The 15,551-nt window shown below is 31.4% G+C and overlaps 2 protein-coding genes across 2 annotated transcripts in view; one reads left to right on the top strand and one right to left on the bottom strand.

Annotated features, from left to right (window-relative positions):
• Positions 1-2,880: 2,880 nt before the first annotated feature.
• LOC125505346 (glutathione S-transferase 1-like) lies at positions 2,881-5,663 on the top strand. The gene is made up of 3 exons (XM_048669022.1): positions 2,881-3,195; positions 3,272-3,472; positions 5,305-5,663. Exons 1-3 carry the CDS (start codon positions 3,046-3,048, stop codon positions 5,611-5,613), a joined length of 660 nt encoding a protein of 219 aa, XP_048524979.1. The 5' UTR covers positions 2,881-3,045; the 3' UTR covers positions 5,614-5,663.
• Positions 5,664-5,973: 310 nt separating this feature from the next.
• Positions 5,974-15,551, bottom strand: part of LOC109534462 (anamorsin homolog) — a 38,658-nt gene continuing 29,080 nt past the window's right edge. Inside the window, exon 4 of the mRNA XM_048669016.1 lies at positions 5,974-6,216. Coding sequence (XP_048524973.1) covers positions 6,175-6,216 — 42 coding nt within the window. The 3' untranslated portion in view covers positions 5,974-6,174. The remainder of the gene's footprint in view (positions 6,217-15,551) is intronic.

The raw sequence follows: 15,551 nt of genomic DNA, 5'->3' as shown, positions 1-15,551 counted from the left end.
GCGCTTATTGGAGTTTTATTTAATAAATTGCTTGCACTAGTACAAGGTGAATCTGAAGTTACGACAGACAAATTATCTGTGCCACATGGCACTGAAAATTGTTAGCTTCTACTACTTAGATTATTTGAAAAATGTCTCGCTTGGGAACTTGAAAGTTTGTAAATCTTATGTGTTTCAAAAAGCTGTCCACAAATCAAGAGTAGGCACAGGAAAAAGCGTACAGTCATTTTATAAACAATTGCAGTAATTTCGATTTTAAAGTTTAACACGCTTTATCTACCGCGGTTCAAAACGTATAACGAATTAATAAAAATTATATTTCATAATGCAATAAAGAAAAATGATCTCAGAATTATTTAATCAATGTAATTTAAAAAAAGTTAGTAACTTCTACCCAAACTGGGTCTTCCAGGACTGCCAATATGTGGCATTTGAAAATTTCTGGTATCTGAATCAATTTTATAAAGCGTAGTAATTGTCAACTATTCTTCAGAAAATCTGCCTATACTAACATAAAATAACTCGGTCAAAGCGTATCTTCTAAATACGTATTTTTCAGTTTCCAAATAAATAAAGGTCATATTAATTTAAGAAACGCCTTTAATAAAGTGTTCATCATTTTTTAGTCCAGACTTGACGATTCAATTTCGCGATAAAATTTAAAACAAAAAATATGTTTTTACATGTTTCATAAATTATACAGGAGTTTTAAAGTATGAAAAGGACAAATGGAAGTTGTTTAAATTTATACAGAAATTATTATCATAGTCATAAAAAGTCAAAAAAGGTCAAAAAATATGGGTACAAGACGTGTTTTAAATGTGCGAAGTGTAGGCGAAGACGAATTAGCTGAGATAATAAATCACGTAATGCGTTAACACGTTATACGTGCTAACAACAAAATGATTAACTACATATTTCTTTTGCATAACAAATTTTATTAATGTGAATTTAAAAATATATTTAAACTGGAGCGTCTGGAACTTGATCGAATTCCTCGTATATACCAAAATTTGAAAGATTCGTAGATTTGTAAGATTCAGACTTGTGGTGAGAAAAAAAAAATTCATGGAGCGGGATTTTAGTTACTGAATTTGGCTATTCTGTTTTCGTATCCGGATAAAACAGATGTCCCAAATAGTAGCACCTGCCAAAACCTGTCCATTAGTGTCTGGATGATGTATTTTCAGGGCAGATGAATTGGTAGAAGAGTTAAATGACCATCCAGGTCTTCCATCCAGACCATCTTCGGTTTTCTTGGAGAATTGTGATTTTATTTGGTAGAAATTTTGAGGTATTTAGACTTTTCCTCACTGAAAATTGGCTCATTTCGAGTTTCCTAGAGATCGGCCTAAATGGGAACCCGAGGATTTTCTTGAACGGAAAGAAGAGCATTAATTTTTATATCTTATTATTATATTATTATTTTTTTAAACTGACCATTTTCCCGAAATTGAATTTCATTCACTCTTATGAGTACGATATTTGCGGTAAATCAAGGTAGATCCCTCTGAATAAATCGCCATTCTGCATTCTGGTTCCATCTCCGTAGTCAATCAGCCTTAAATTTTTACTCTTGTGGGTTTCAGTTAAGTTCGGGATTTTGGTCGATTTTAGTAAAACGTGTTTCTGAGAAACCCACAAGCTAAAAAATATCGCTCCATACGAATTTTATTTAACTTATTTGCTTATCATGCTGAGTGTCGAATCTCCATTTTTAAACTACCTAATTATTGTTTGTTTAAGATCTTTCACCATCATGATCAAAAGCCAGGTTTGCGTCATATTTCATATCTCAAATTTGGAACAAGTAGTATTGAATGATTTTACATAAAAAAGGAACATAATTTAACGTGCTGATCGCGTGTCCAATAATTTTCCAAAAAAATATTGCATTTGATTTATTGAAATTGTTTCAAGTTAGAGAGGCATTGGATTAATACAAGTGTTACTTGAATTAAAGTGTTATTTTGAAAGAATAAAAAGAAATAGATTGGCAAAAATACGAAAAATAAGATACATTAAAAAAGGAAATAATTTTTAGGAAGCTATGAGGGTAACGCGTAAGTCTTCAGAACTAGAAAAATAAAAAAAATTAAATTTGATAAATATTATCTATACAATAATAGGCGGTCGACGATTTTTTAATCGTTCCAAAAGCATTAACCGCTCTTAATCTAATCAGTGTTTTATATATAGGATATAGGAAACCTTGAATTGACTCAGCTGTTAGCATTCCGTTGGACTTTGTTACTATTATTTATTATCGAAATCTCTAAAATTGTCCTGCATTTATATTGCTTTTGTTACTCGATTAGTGGACAGCTATATTTTACATTGGCCTTAATCTTAAGAATTCTTATGGCTTGAAAAGTTCTATATTTTTCTAATATGGCAAGTAAACCTACTAATAAAAAACTTTGTAATCCCAGTTGAAACAATGGAAGAATTACAAACAAAAATATGAACTGAATAATTACAAATCGTTTTCCAATTGCTGTTATCAAACTGATTAAATTGCAAAAAAATGTTTATTAACTAATCTACTCTATGAAATACCAGATTCAAGAAACTCAGTTCAACTCTTATATCTGAGGTTTCCTTTAAGAGTCGGTATTTTTGCTTCAGAATAACAATCTATTGCAGATAACTCCATTAATCCTAGTTAGATTGTTATTCGGCAGGAAAAATACCGACGCTTAAAGAAAACTGAACAATATCGAAAGCACTGAACCGATGTCTGATTTAGTCACAGACTACATACTATTTGGATCTAGTAGAAAAAGGTACTTTCGCTTCTAGAGAAGTGGTACCAGTCAAATGCGCACACACAGCTCTTTATTGTACTAAAACAGGTACAATTTTAACACGTTTTTATATCCATGTGTATTTACATATCATATCAAAATATCCGAACAGATATTGTACAACACGTGTTCCAAAGGTCAATAATCGGCGCTACCTTGGAACATAGTTGTAAATAATTTATGGGATGAGTGTTGATCATTCCAAAAGTTACGGTTTGCAGTAAAATACTGGAAAATCATGTCTTTAAAATTGTACGCAACACTCGGAAGTCCACCAGTTCGAAGTACGTTACTGACAATTGCAGCGTTGGGATTAAAGGATAAAGTGAAGTTAATTCCTGTGGATTTATTCAACTTTCAAGACCATTTAAAGCCGGAATTTGTTGCTGTAAGTACATGCAACGTTTCTACATTCGAAGAAGACCTGCTGTTTAAACAGATTTATTTTGTTTCATTTTTTATAGAAAAATCCACTTCATACAGTTCCAGTTTTAGAGGATGGCAATTTTACGCTCTGGGATAGTCACGCCATCAACTCCTATTTGGTTAATAAATATGCAACGGATGATGCTTTATATCCAAAAGACATCCAGAAAAGAGCCTTAGTGGATTCCATGGCGCATTTTGACACAGGCTATTTATTCGGAAGAGGAGTGCGAATTATTGTAAGTAAGAATAATAATCCACCTTTCCTGCTGGAGGAAAATTTGCTGAGAAGTTTAAGTTTAATTGGCAGTTTCATATTTAAAGAGTTTATCAGAAATAGTAAGCTAGACGTAGGCGATAAGAACTTTAGCGCGACATATTTTATTTATTCATCCTATACAGTATACACGGTGTCTGAAATTACAGCCAAATCCTCAGAAACGATTGTAGATTGATTCTAGAGAGATGCAAATAGAAGGTATTAAAACCATCCCAACCAAATTAAACAAAAATGCTGAAAGGAGAACACTGAAAATGGCTCTTCCGCACTGTTTTCTAAACGGTTTGAGTTAAACTATGAAATTCGGGATTGTCAAATAACAGGCAAATTTGTGTGATAATAATTGCAGATAAATATTTCTCAAATCACTTTTTTTACGCGGAACTTTTTAGACGCCTTCGATGAAAGGTATGGGGGAAATGTGAAAAAAGTTGTATAAAAATCTCAACTATGTATTTCCAAAACTAAAACCAATTGGAATTATTTTAGCTTGTCACGGGAAGGAGCGAAAGAGTGTATAAAAAATTTGGCATGCACGTTTCTTATAAAATCTTTAATAAACCGGTTACTGACGGCTCATTTGGCTGTTTCGCAAAAGTTTGGCAAAAGCGAAGTTTTCAAAAAATTTTCGATTTTATGAATTTTGGGTAAAATTGCTCTTTGCAGTTCTTGGAAGATTGAAAACAATCAATGTCGCCAAAAATAACCTAATTCAGCGTAACTAGTAGCTAATATTCGCTTTAAAAAAACCTAGTTATTGATAAAAATAGTTACAAAATCATAGTTTAGATTATATTTCAAAATAGCGCGTTTCTCTTCAAGAGCCCCCAATAGAGAAATTATAAATAAAAAAATAAGGATTAAAGAACATTAAAGAAATAAAGAGCTTATAAAGAAACGTTTTACTTTAAACATCCGAAATTTCCTCCCGAATTACATCGATATTATTATCGGACATATTCTGTATACATTTTCGTATTGGATTTCTATTAATATCGCGAAAAAATTTATTCAATGCATGATACCTACGGTCTTACGAACAGAATACTTACTAAATGTTTTCCACTAAAATTTATATTTAAAAATTATTTTCATAATCTTGGAAACTCAAAACAAACCTGTTAATGTTTTATTTATATGAAATTTTCTGTATTTCGCAGCTTTCTAGTGCGATATTTCAAGTATATTCTTTATCTAAATAAATGCAGAATATTTAAAAGAGTACGTAAGTTGAACCCAATGGAAATAATAATTCGATTTATTTAATAGAATTAAATATAGCTAACTCTTGATGAAATGACAAAATGTGTTTCACAATTTTATTTTTTTAAATTAAAATACATTTGCTGCATTAAGTTTTTTTAAGTTTTACTGAATTAATCCGTGCCGACAAACCGTCTCGTAAACGTGAATTCGAAGATGAAGACCTTTATGAAATTACAAAACACATTCGAGATGTTTCTCCCAATTAATCAATTTAATTCGATTGTTCATATAAACAAATTATTCCAAATGTTTAATTCGATTCTATTCGTAGCTAATAAGGCATTCTGCTCTAAAATACCGAAATACCGAGAGTCTCCACTAAAACCTCTGTGAATGGTAGAAGCACCAACCTTTGAACATCCAATAATTAAGATTTCCACTTCCAGCTACCCCAAATAATCGCGTTTAGCTTGTGTTTTCCTTAAAGTGTTTTCCTTAAAATGTTCCACAATTAGGCTCCCTCTGTTACACTCTGAATGTCGCAAAAGCATTATTTCACTACAAAAAATATTTATTAACTTTCAGAAAGCAGTATTAACCCAAGACAACTCAGTAAACCTGGACCAATTGAAAGCAGATCTCCAAGAAGCATACGGCCTTCTGGAGCTGATTTTGAACAAAAGAAAATTTGTTGCCGGCGATAGTATGACTATTGCTGACTTTAATATTGTGGCAACATTGTCCACTACTGAGGTGGTTGTGCCCATGGAAAAAGAATATCCAAGAATCGATGCGTGGTATGCGAAAATGAGGCAGCTGCCTTATTATGGTATTAATGTAAAAGGTGTCGAACTGTTCAGGACAGTTTTTAGTATGCTAATATCTAAATTATAGGAAAAATTGTAATTTTTGTTTTACTGAATACACTTTGCTATAAAAGTAAACAATTGTTATTGCGCCTTTGCTAATTTTGCCGATTCCATCCAGTGCAAAGCAATATATAAACCTACATTAATTGTTTTAGAACAGTTGATGAAATTCACGGACAAATTTGTTCGGAATGTTTCCAATTTCCTGTTGCCGTTCTTATAATTAAGCAAAATTGCCGGAAACTCCCACATTTTGCAGGTTCTGCTTGCATGGCCGCTTCGCATAAAACTTTTTACAAAACGACGGCAATATTTGCAAATTTAATTTCGTTATTGAAACTAAAATCGCTTTCAACGGGTACCTATCTCCTGATTAACAAAAAACTATGAGAAAACGATTTATTATCAAGGAAAACGAAAACATCTAATTAGTTGTTATTAAAATACTGGGCGCAAAGTTCAGTTTTACACAACTTCATATCTCGATTATTGCAAAACTGATGTTGAAATAATCAAATCAATCAATCTTTTTCACAAATCATGTGTAAAATATTTACTTACCGGTGCTGAGCATTTGCAGGTCCAGCTAATCTCTTAAGCCTCTTATCAAGGTGTGCTCAGACCAAACCTGCAATAAAAATATCTGTAAAACATATTGAAGCAAAAAACTTAATATCGAGACTTCCATGCTAAATATAGTAATGCCATAGAGCTGAATTCTCGCAGTTGTAAAGAAATTCTTACGTTTCGTTATCATGGACACCTGACATCTTCAAAAAAATCGATTAAACGTTCACACGAACTAGGCATTATTTCCGATTTTGGAGCATTAATATTTAAAGGCTTAATGTCAGTTGAGAGTCACATAAAACATTTTTTATGTGGAATCCTAAACTATTTTCTTAAATACGAATCACAAATTTTGTAATTGAGATTTATTTATTATAGTTTTAAAGCATCAAGCAATTCGAACATTTGGAATTCTTCGCGCTTTGGTTGCAATGTGTGGCTGCCCACAGATGGATTGGATTTATTTTCCTATATCGTAAATTTTGTTTCATGCTGAGTACTTTTGCGTGAAAGATAAATTATTTATTTTATTGTTCAAATAATTTGTTACATTACGTTTATTATTGCTAGCAAATAGACGACATATTTTAAAGTGTATAATGCTGCTTAAATTATGCTCTTATTTATTTATAACGCTTGCTAACTAACACTCAAATGATCGTGTATTCATGAAAATCTATGTACTTATATAAATGGGTAATATAGTATTTATATACATAAAATGGTGTTTATTAAATGACAACTAAATGAAAGTAAATGAAAAATACAGAAAACATTACATTACAAAAATTACATTTATAGTGTATAAGAAAAATTAAAGTGATATATCATGGTTTCAATCCAACATAAATGAAGCAGAAAAAAATTTAAATAAAATTGTGTTTCATCGGAATGCAGATTTTCCGCTTGATTAATGGCATACAAACCAATTGCCAACTGTTTGTATTCAAATCGCATATTTCGCATAACTACTCTAAATTTAAAGTACGTTCCTGGCAAAGCGCTAAATTACATTTTCAACTAGATACTTTGCGAATGAATGTGTCGCTAATGGATGTCACGTATTTATTTTTAATTCTATAGAATATAAAGCAAATGAACAACAGGGGGTAGATGTTTTTAGACTAAAAGAGAGTTATATTGCTCTCAGCCAAACATTTCCATAGAAAATACAATGGAATTAATCGCTCGGAATGTATCATCAACTAAAACGTTTTAATCGTTTTTGAAGTTTCAATCCTCACCGCAATCTACTTTTTTGCTCCGAAACAAATTTTCTCAAAGAGAGAGAATTAGAAAACGAAACACTATTTTGAAGGATTCAAACTCTACTAGAGCTAAACTGTTTGTTTTTCAACAAACTGCTTCATAATAGAAATTCAAACTGATTTCAACTTAAAAAAAAAAACTTTTCAAACTTTAAGTCAACCCCTTTAAAGTAAAATGAGTTATCAAAACAATGATTTATTTGCCATAGTAGCTGTATTAATTCGCCAAGAATTTGTAGTTCAAAGTTTCCCAACATTAAACAAACCAACAACCAAACAATAAGAAATGTACCGAAAATCCAATTTTTTGCAATTTTCAATAGATTGAATAAGGTCTGAAAGAACCGGTGATTAACATTTCAGAATGCATGAATTTAACCAAGCTGAGCAATAATATTGAACACTTTTTATTAATGTTTTATGCTTCAGAGAGAAACAATGGACTTGCGCGCCGCAATTTAAAAGAAAAATTGTAAATTCAAGATGAGCGTTATAAATTTTCAATTCGTGCCAATCAAAAACTAGTAGCTCTTTCGAACCTTAGTTATTCTTGGCTTCTTTAATTAAAAGTTATAAAATCGATTAAAATAATGACATATCGAAGGTTTGGCTTAAAATGCGCTCTTATGAAGTTCCACACTTAGATGTAAAACTAACAAGAAATAAGCCGACTTGCCTCATAGAATTGTGGTTTTTTTGGAACACAGGTAATTCGATGATTTTTTTATTCAATTTTCGTTAAACTAATTCAACAGTTATCTAGAGGTTAAAGATTCAATAAAATAAGTAGCTAATCTTTCAGATTATAAAATACGGGCGCTAGTTGATAGCTATAAAAGATCATTTTCTGTGTAGGACATTCCATTTGCAAATTGACCATACTATGGAAACTTATTTACATTAAACAAGATTATTTTACAGCTATATTTTTTAATTGCATCTATTATTTTAGCGCCTAAAATTTTTTATGTAAACAAATAATTTAACGGCACACGATATCCTAAAGAAAGTTATATAAAGCTACTAAAGACTAAGTGTAGTTGCGCTCATCTCCTGAAAAGAACACACTTGACAAATAATGTACCTTTTCCTTGAAAATTCCCTTGAAATAAAATTTTCCTTCTGCCTTTTTTTTGACAAAAACCACCAACCAAGTATAAATTGTCTTTTATTACGTCTGTTTAAAAACTAGAGCTCAAGTACTATAAAGATAGTGAAAAAAGTATAATTTTGTAACTAATTTCATAGATTAACGGCGCTAATTTTAAACTATTGTATTACTTAAAAAATTAATTTTTGGGGCTATTCAAAATATCCTTTGTTAAAATAATTGTAATATATAAGTAACGTGATGTCTGTATATCTTGCAAATAACGGTGACAAATTATGTCTATCGTCTATCAACAGAACAGCCAACAGGATTTTTGTTGTTCGTTGTTCAAATTATTAATATGTGCAATTTTGACATATTTGATCGAAAAGACAATCAAATAATTTATGTATTTTAGCTATTCATTGTACTTGAAACTATTGAAATTTGCTGAAACATCCTTATAAAGTTGAGTGTATTGCGCCAACAATTTCTTCGTTAATAATTAACTTCCACTTGTGAGGAATCTTCAGCTGGCTGAATGCCCCTGTTTTGAACTTATAAAAGTTACAATTTCGTCAATCAAAAGCTCAAACTTAAAAGGGCTCTCACAATAATAGGGCATTGTTCGATAGGCCTTTGTTGTTAAAAGGATACGTACAAGGAATTCAAAACTTTTTGTAAATCATATGTTTCACAAAAACATATTTGAAACATATGCGTTGATTTAAAAGAAAAGTAAAAAATTTCAAATATGAAAATATAGGGTGTCCATTTAGTTAGTATTCCTGATAATTAAGTCGGTTAAAGAAAATTTAATGACCTGAAAATTAAAATGACCTGTGATGCTGATTGAAGAACATGTGACGAATTTTACCTATTTTAACTTCTTCGTAGACTAAATCTGAATATGTCACATTTTCTAATTATGAATGAAAAATACCTTTTCCAAAAAACAATTCTCACCTAAAACTTGTATGTATTTTGAATCCATTATTTGCGATTCTCTAGTTCTTCATGGTGATTCAGTGGGAATTCAAGTGGAAATATTAACGCTATCCTTTGTTTTTAACACCCTGTTCCTAACAAGTTCGGTAAACAAATGGTTCAATTGTGTGATTGGCTCTTTTTTTTCTCTAAAGACTTTTTTGTGTATTTTCTATAGTTTTTTGCCAAACACCCGGCGCTTTTAGCCAAACACCCGGCGCTTTTAGCCAAGCTATTAATAATATAATAGCATGAATTTGTGAAACAACTAAATATGACTTACATTTGCATTGCAGCTAGTTGTCGGATATTCAATTTTTACTTTTACTCTTCGCATTTCAAAGAAATCATTGGGTGTTAAATCAGGAGATCTTGGAGGCTTAAGAAATTGAACAGGAGTAGAGTAGCTATTAAAGAATGAGTGAAACAAAATACATATAAGACATCTTGCTTTTGAATCATTCTAGCAGGGAAATATTCCTTACTAAGTTGCATGAAGTTTCCAGAAAGTGAAATTTTCCTTGAATGGACGTGTGATTATCAAATTTCAACCGCGTAATATCCTACATACAGGCAGGAACTTAAAGCGTTAAATTCTGATCTTTCCGTTAACAAATTTCGATTATTTGATCCTCAAAGACAGGACACGTTTAAGGATTTTTTTAATATAAATAATCTTTAGAAAAATCGTAGAGAAAATCTGACTTTTAGAAGTAATTCCAGTGATGATTTTTATACCTAAGTCCTTATTCGCTTTATCCCTAAACTTAATTCTGAATGTGCTGCAACTATCGTTTTAGATGACGAATTTTTTATATTTTTCCAAGTTGTTTCCGCTATTTCAATTTTTCTAGCATTTTGGCGTCATTATGACTGCTATCTGATAATTTATAAATGCACATAATCTTTGTAAGCGAACAGATAGTTTAAAACATCTTGAAAATAATTAAACGTGGGCAGACTAATTACTTACTCGTGTTAAATGATCAAACGCAGAAATTACAAATAGTCTAAATTATTAATTAAAAAGATCAAACACATCTTAGTAATTATTTGCGCGGTCCTGAACTACAAAATTGCTTTATATTCAGGAGAAATAAACAACTAAGAAATTGCATGACAAGAGCCAAAAGATCTAAATGCTAAAAGCACAGGGTTATTATAGTATGAATACCAAGTTCATAAAATTGTTCGTAGATCTCGAAACAAAACTAATTTGCTTTTATCTTTTGAAGAAACAGTTTCGTTGCTCTTTTAACACAAGTGATTATCTGACAAATGTAAACGTTAATTGAAAATTCTACATACGTTTAACTTAATAGTACCTAAGTAAGTAGTTAACCAGCACTGTCTATCCTCAAAAGTCCTCCAAAGATATGAGTACAAAGTAATGAGCGAGAGTTAAATTGTGTTTAAATCATTCTAATCTGCTCGTTTCAAGTCTCAATTGAAAACTCAAACTAGAAATTATTCTTACCTTCTATAACTATAAATTCACCTAGAATATATTAAAAGATATATGAAATGTAATAATTTATAAAGAAGGTATCAAATCAATAGAATACTTTGCTTTTGCCTCCGCTTTATTAATACGAGAGTTCAAAGTTTTTTGAAAGTGTTCCTGGCTAATAAAGCGTACGAAACTGTGCCCTTAAAAGGAACCTGCTGGGAACTAGCACATTGCCTTATTATCAATTCATTTTGTGTCGAATAGATCAATATGAAACGTGTCACCCTACGCCCTTTCTTTGCCTGCAGGCGCTTTCCAGATTTTTCCACCTGGAAATTAACAGCAAACTAACTGATTACAAATTCAGATTGATCATTATCGAAACGCAGCAACACCCTGTCGATAATTCGCCCGCAGTGGGAAATTATTCCAGATCGTCTTGGCAAGTTTTCGACCATCAGGCCAACGACCTCGGGAAAGCGTATCTGGAAAACACCCGAAACAGAGCAGTGGATTCGTGGGCTTTTATGTACATCAAGCTTTTTAGGTAAAAGTTGGGTAAATGAAGCAAAAGGATAATCAAAACGGGGTGAATACGTAAAAAAACAGACTCGTTGCGACAAAATGGGGAGTAGACATCCCTCGTGATAGTCCAATAAAATGTCAAGTAGGCTCGCAGCAGCAACAGTTTTTAATCCGGGGGCAAAAGAAGAACTAGGTGTTGAAAAAATCTGAACCATCTAACAGAAATATGAGAAAAACCTATTGATTCAAATCGGAAAAAATAGTGAGATTTGTTCAGTACGTTTGGAACTTTCACAATTCACATAAAGTTAACACAAGAAAAGAGAATATTGCTAGTATATTCGGCACTATAACAGAAGTTGAAACGTTACTAAATAATCAACTAACTAATGTAAGATATAGAATAATACAATTGGCTTCAGATATAGGAGTAGGTTTTTAAATAAAAAATGGAACTGAAAAAAAAGAACGAAGCACAGAAAGTTCAAAGAATTATAGGATTTAAATTCTTTGCTCAGAAAAATTGATTTTGCGACCTTAGATGAGAATTGAAGAATAGAGTGTTAACTAATCAGGAAAAGGAGTTAATATGCGTTTATAATAAAAAATTAATTAATTAAGCATGTCTTACAAATTGAGATTATCACAACCTTTCAAAAAAAGAAAATCTAACAAAACTAGCGGCCTTTCAGAACTGTAAACCATAGAAATTGAAGGTTTTTTTGTCGGAAAGTTGATGAACGCTCAATAACCGATTTTACAAATTTCATTAGACAGCCTCTTATTTGGCTTCATTTTAGCTATAAAAGACAATTATTCAACTTTCTTTGAAATGAATATGTTACCGGCAATGTGCAAAATGCCTAGACATTCTGCAAACTGACCAACTCGCCAGGCATTTTGCAGAACCGCTACTACTTTCAGCAATCTGCACATTGACTACGGTATTTTAGGCAATCTGCAAAATGCCGTACGCGCTAGTCAATCTGAGTGTTAGATATGTTGAATCTTGCATACATCTTGCCTTGCCTAAAACTTTGCTGGTTGGTGTTGCAACGGAACTTAGTAGCAAACAACTTTGTAAAATTTACCGCGTTTTCAATGTTGCCTATTGATTATTAGTTGGTTTCTATTCCTGTCGCATTAGCGTCGTGCAAAAAAAATGATTTTTCAGTAGTTTGGTATTCGGGTTTACATATTGTTTATTTTTAAATGGAAATCAGTGTAATGAATAGGGGACATATTTTCCAGTGAAAAATCAAAAGCTAAATATGAAACAAGATACAAGATTTTCGAGAAACGATGTGCTGGAAATATGTAAATATCGTTAATGAAAACAAACTGATAGCCTAATTTTGAGAGTGTGCACAAAAGTTTAAATAACTTCCGCGGTTGWGRAGCTAATAATTGATGCTTTCATAGGTACTTTAATGTGGTTGAAAAAWTATRATATTAGTGGTAAATAATCTTATYACATTAAATTGTTTTGTATTTGGTAACACAAGATAGTATTTTCCCATTAAATTAGYAATTAAATTCATATATTATAATTAGTTTACKTKCACYAAAAGTGTRCCTTTCTTTCCGCTCGCCAWCAAACAAAGTTTAGCATAATAAAGCAACATAATAAACATCAGGTATCATGCACATTGTCTAGTCAATGTGAATATTAAATATATGTGACACTCACATTGACTAACGCGTACGGCATTTTGCAGATTACCTAAAATACCGTAGTCAATGTGCAGATTGCCCAAAGTAGTTTGCAAGTGCCYAAATGCCTGGCAAGTTGGTCAGTTTGCAGAATGRCTAGGCATTTTGCACACTGCCATATTTCGCACATTGCCGGTAACWAATATACATATCTCAAAAAGTCAAGTGCCGTGCCCAGAAAAAMATATTTTAAMCTTCGACAAAATTTAATTTGTACAAGTACAAAACAGCAAATCAAATATTATTTGAGCGGGTTCTGGGAAGAATTTTGCTTTCAATTTTTTTAATCGGGATTTATGTTACGAAATTTTTACAATGTATTAGCCAACTTGATGTTGCTTGGTTTAACTTTGTTATAATAATTTAATTATGAAACAACGGTGATTAATATTATTTTAAATAACTGTTATAAAAAAGTTGAAATTGGATTACTAACAGCTAATTTCTTCGATACGAAAACAAAAAAAGTTTTCTTAATTTAACTCAATATCTATTACTGTTTACTTTTATTTTATTTACTCCCCAAATCACCTACCATTTGAAAAAAATTACTCGATTATTAAAAGCCCTAATTTTCGTAAACAATTGTTCAGTAAGTACGTACAAATCAAAAAATATTGTTAAGAAACTCATTAGGAAAGTTCATTGAGTTTCGCAATAAATAACATTTAAACAGCTATATTATATCGTTTATAAACAACGGAAACTTTTAAAATATGAATAGAACAAGACTGACTGATGTTTCGAGTATACTGAAAATTATCGAGTGCGACTTTCGCATAAATTAAAMTATTTTTMAWTTAATCGTTTTGATACACCAWCGACGATAATTCGTTTCAACTATTTTTCAATTATGCAAYYYKTWMTTAGATAAATGTTTAATAAGTTGCTTTTCATATTTTTAATTAATAAGTAATTTAAACAGCTTTACTTAGCTTCGWTGGGGGTAATMGAATTTCTATACCTGTACCTAAGTTTCGAGCAAAACAACTGTAGAAAAATACTTCCAGAGATTTTCCAATTYGAGGTCTGCAGTTGCTTCAAACCAGAAGCATCAGATAAATTGATATTTGAAACAGGAACATCATTATCAAAATKTTWATTTTTGTTTTGTACATGTGTGAAAATGCGTACTTTATATTAATTTCTTTGACAAAAATAGTAGGAGTATTAATAATCTTAGTGTAAGGACTTTTAGGAAAAACTATTTACTTAATAGTTTTTCAATAGCTTGGATAGCGCGATAGCCAGATATGCACCACCTGGATTTTTGTACAATATGCTCATTTACACTGTGCTCAGGGGTCAATTGCTAATGAAAAATTCGCTTGAATTGCAAGTACTACTTTTTTGAGTCACAAATATTTTTTATTATTTACTGTGAAAACTCGAAATTGAAAAGTATTGTTGGGAAAGAACCAAACTTGCCTAAACGCAGCTCGAAAATAAATTATTAGCGAACAAAAATTTAAGAACATAAAAAAGATGTATTGCATATTTTAGAGCAGCGTTTGGTTYAGAGTAATTACACGAGAGAAAATATTACACATTGGCATGTACCTACATAAAAAAGACAGTGATTTCAGGACATCCAATAATTTCAAAAGTGATTTTGAAATTATTGGATATTATATAATAAGAAGTGAATTTCTTTGAAGTCCGATGAACCGTCCCGATGAACGAGTCCGAATCTTCTTAAAAATCGGAGCAATAAACCATGAGTGAAATAATAGACACAACAGAATTTTGGCTTCTASTGCAARGACTTTTTAAATTTGTTGAAAGTTGAAAGTTTAAAGTGATTTAATGCGCTTAAGCTGAAAGAWGATACTTCATATTTGCAAGAAGGCTATTTTGTTCGTTTTAAGCTTTTGGTGGATTTCAATGAAAATAGTCAGAATGTCAGACTAAATGACTCTTTTTGAAATACTGAGAAAATGTATACATTTAAATAGTTTAAGTGTGGTGAACCGAGATTATATTTTAACATGCCTTAGTGATTATTGAAACACAAATTGAATGAAATACAAAACACCTCATGAATAGATAAAGAAATCACCGACCTACAATAATTTGAAAAAAAAACTGAATTCAAGAAAACCACTGAATTCAAATGAATGAAATAAATTAAGTTTCTGCCAAAAATAACTTATGGGGCTATGGTAAGAAGACGTTGACCTATTGAAATGTTTAAAAAAACTGATCTAACCCGAAGAAGCAAGCAAGAAGCAAGTTCAAGTGGAAGGAGAAGATTCGAAAACATGCGATACAGGTGAGAATGATGTCCATGGACACTCGGATTATCTCGATGAAACGCAACCATATAGGACTAAAACTAGCGGCGACGTTTTATTGATTTC

Source organism: Dendroctonus ponderosae, unplaced genomic scaffold, assembly GCF_020466585.1.
Source record: "Dendroctonus ponderosae isolate FM_Combo_2020 unplaced genomic scaffold, Dpon_F_20191213v2 Dpon_F_20191213_8, whole genome shotgun sequence".
NCBI classification, from domain to species: domain Eukaryota; kingdom Metazoa; phylum Arthropoda; class Insecta; order Coleoptera; family Curculionidae; genus Dendroctonus; species Dendroctonus ponderosae.
The sequence above is the reverse complement of the archived record's forward strand: the minus strand, read 5'-3'. Positions and strand labels throughout refer to the sequence as shown.

Excerpts from the sequence above, each read along its gene's own strand:
- LOC125505346 (XM_048669022.1), top strand. The coding sequence starts at position 3,046 with ATGTCTTTAAAATTGTACGCAACACTCGGAAGTCCACCAGTTCGAAGT. Across the intron at positions 3,196-3,271 it reads TAAAGCCGGAATTTGTTGCT|AAAAATCCACTTCATACAGT; the intron begins GTAAGTACATGC and ends CATTTTTTATAG. Across the intron at positions 3,473-5,304 it reads GAAGAGGAGTGCGAATTATT|AAAGCAGTATTAACCCAAGA; the intron begins GTAAGTAAGAAT and ends ATTAACTTTCAG.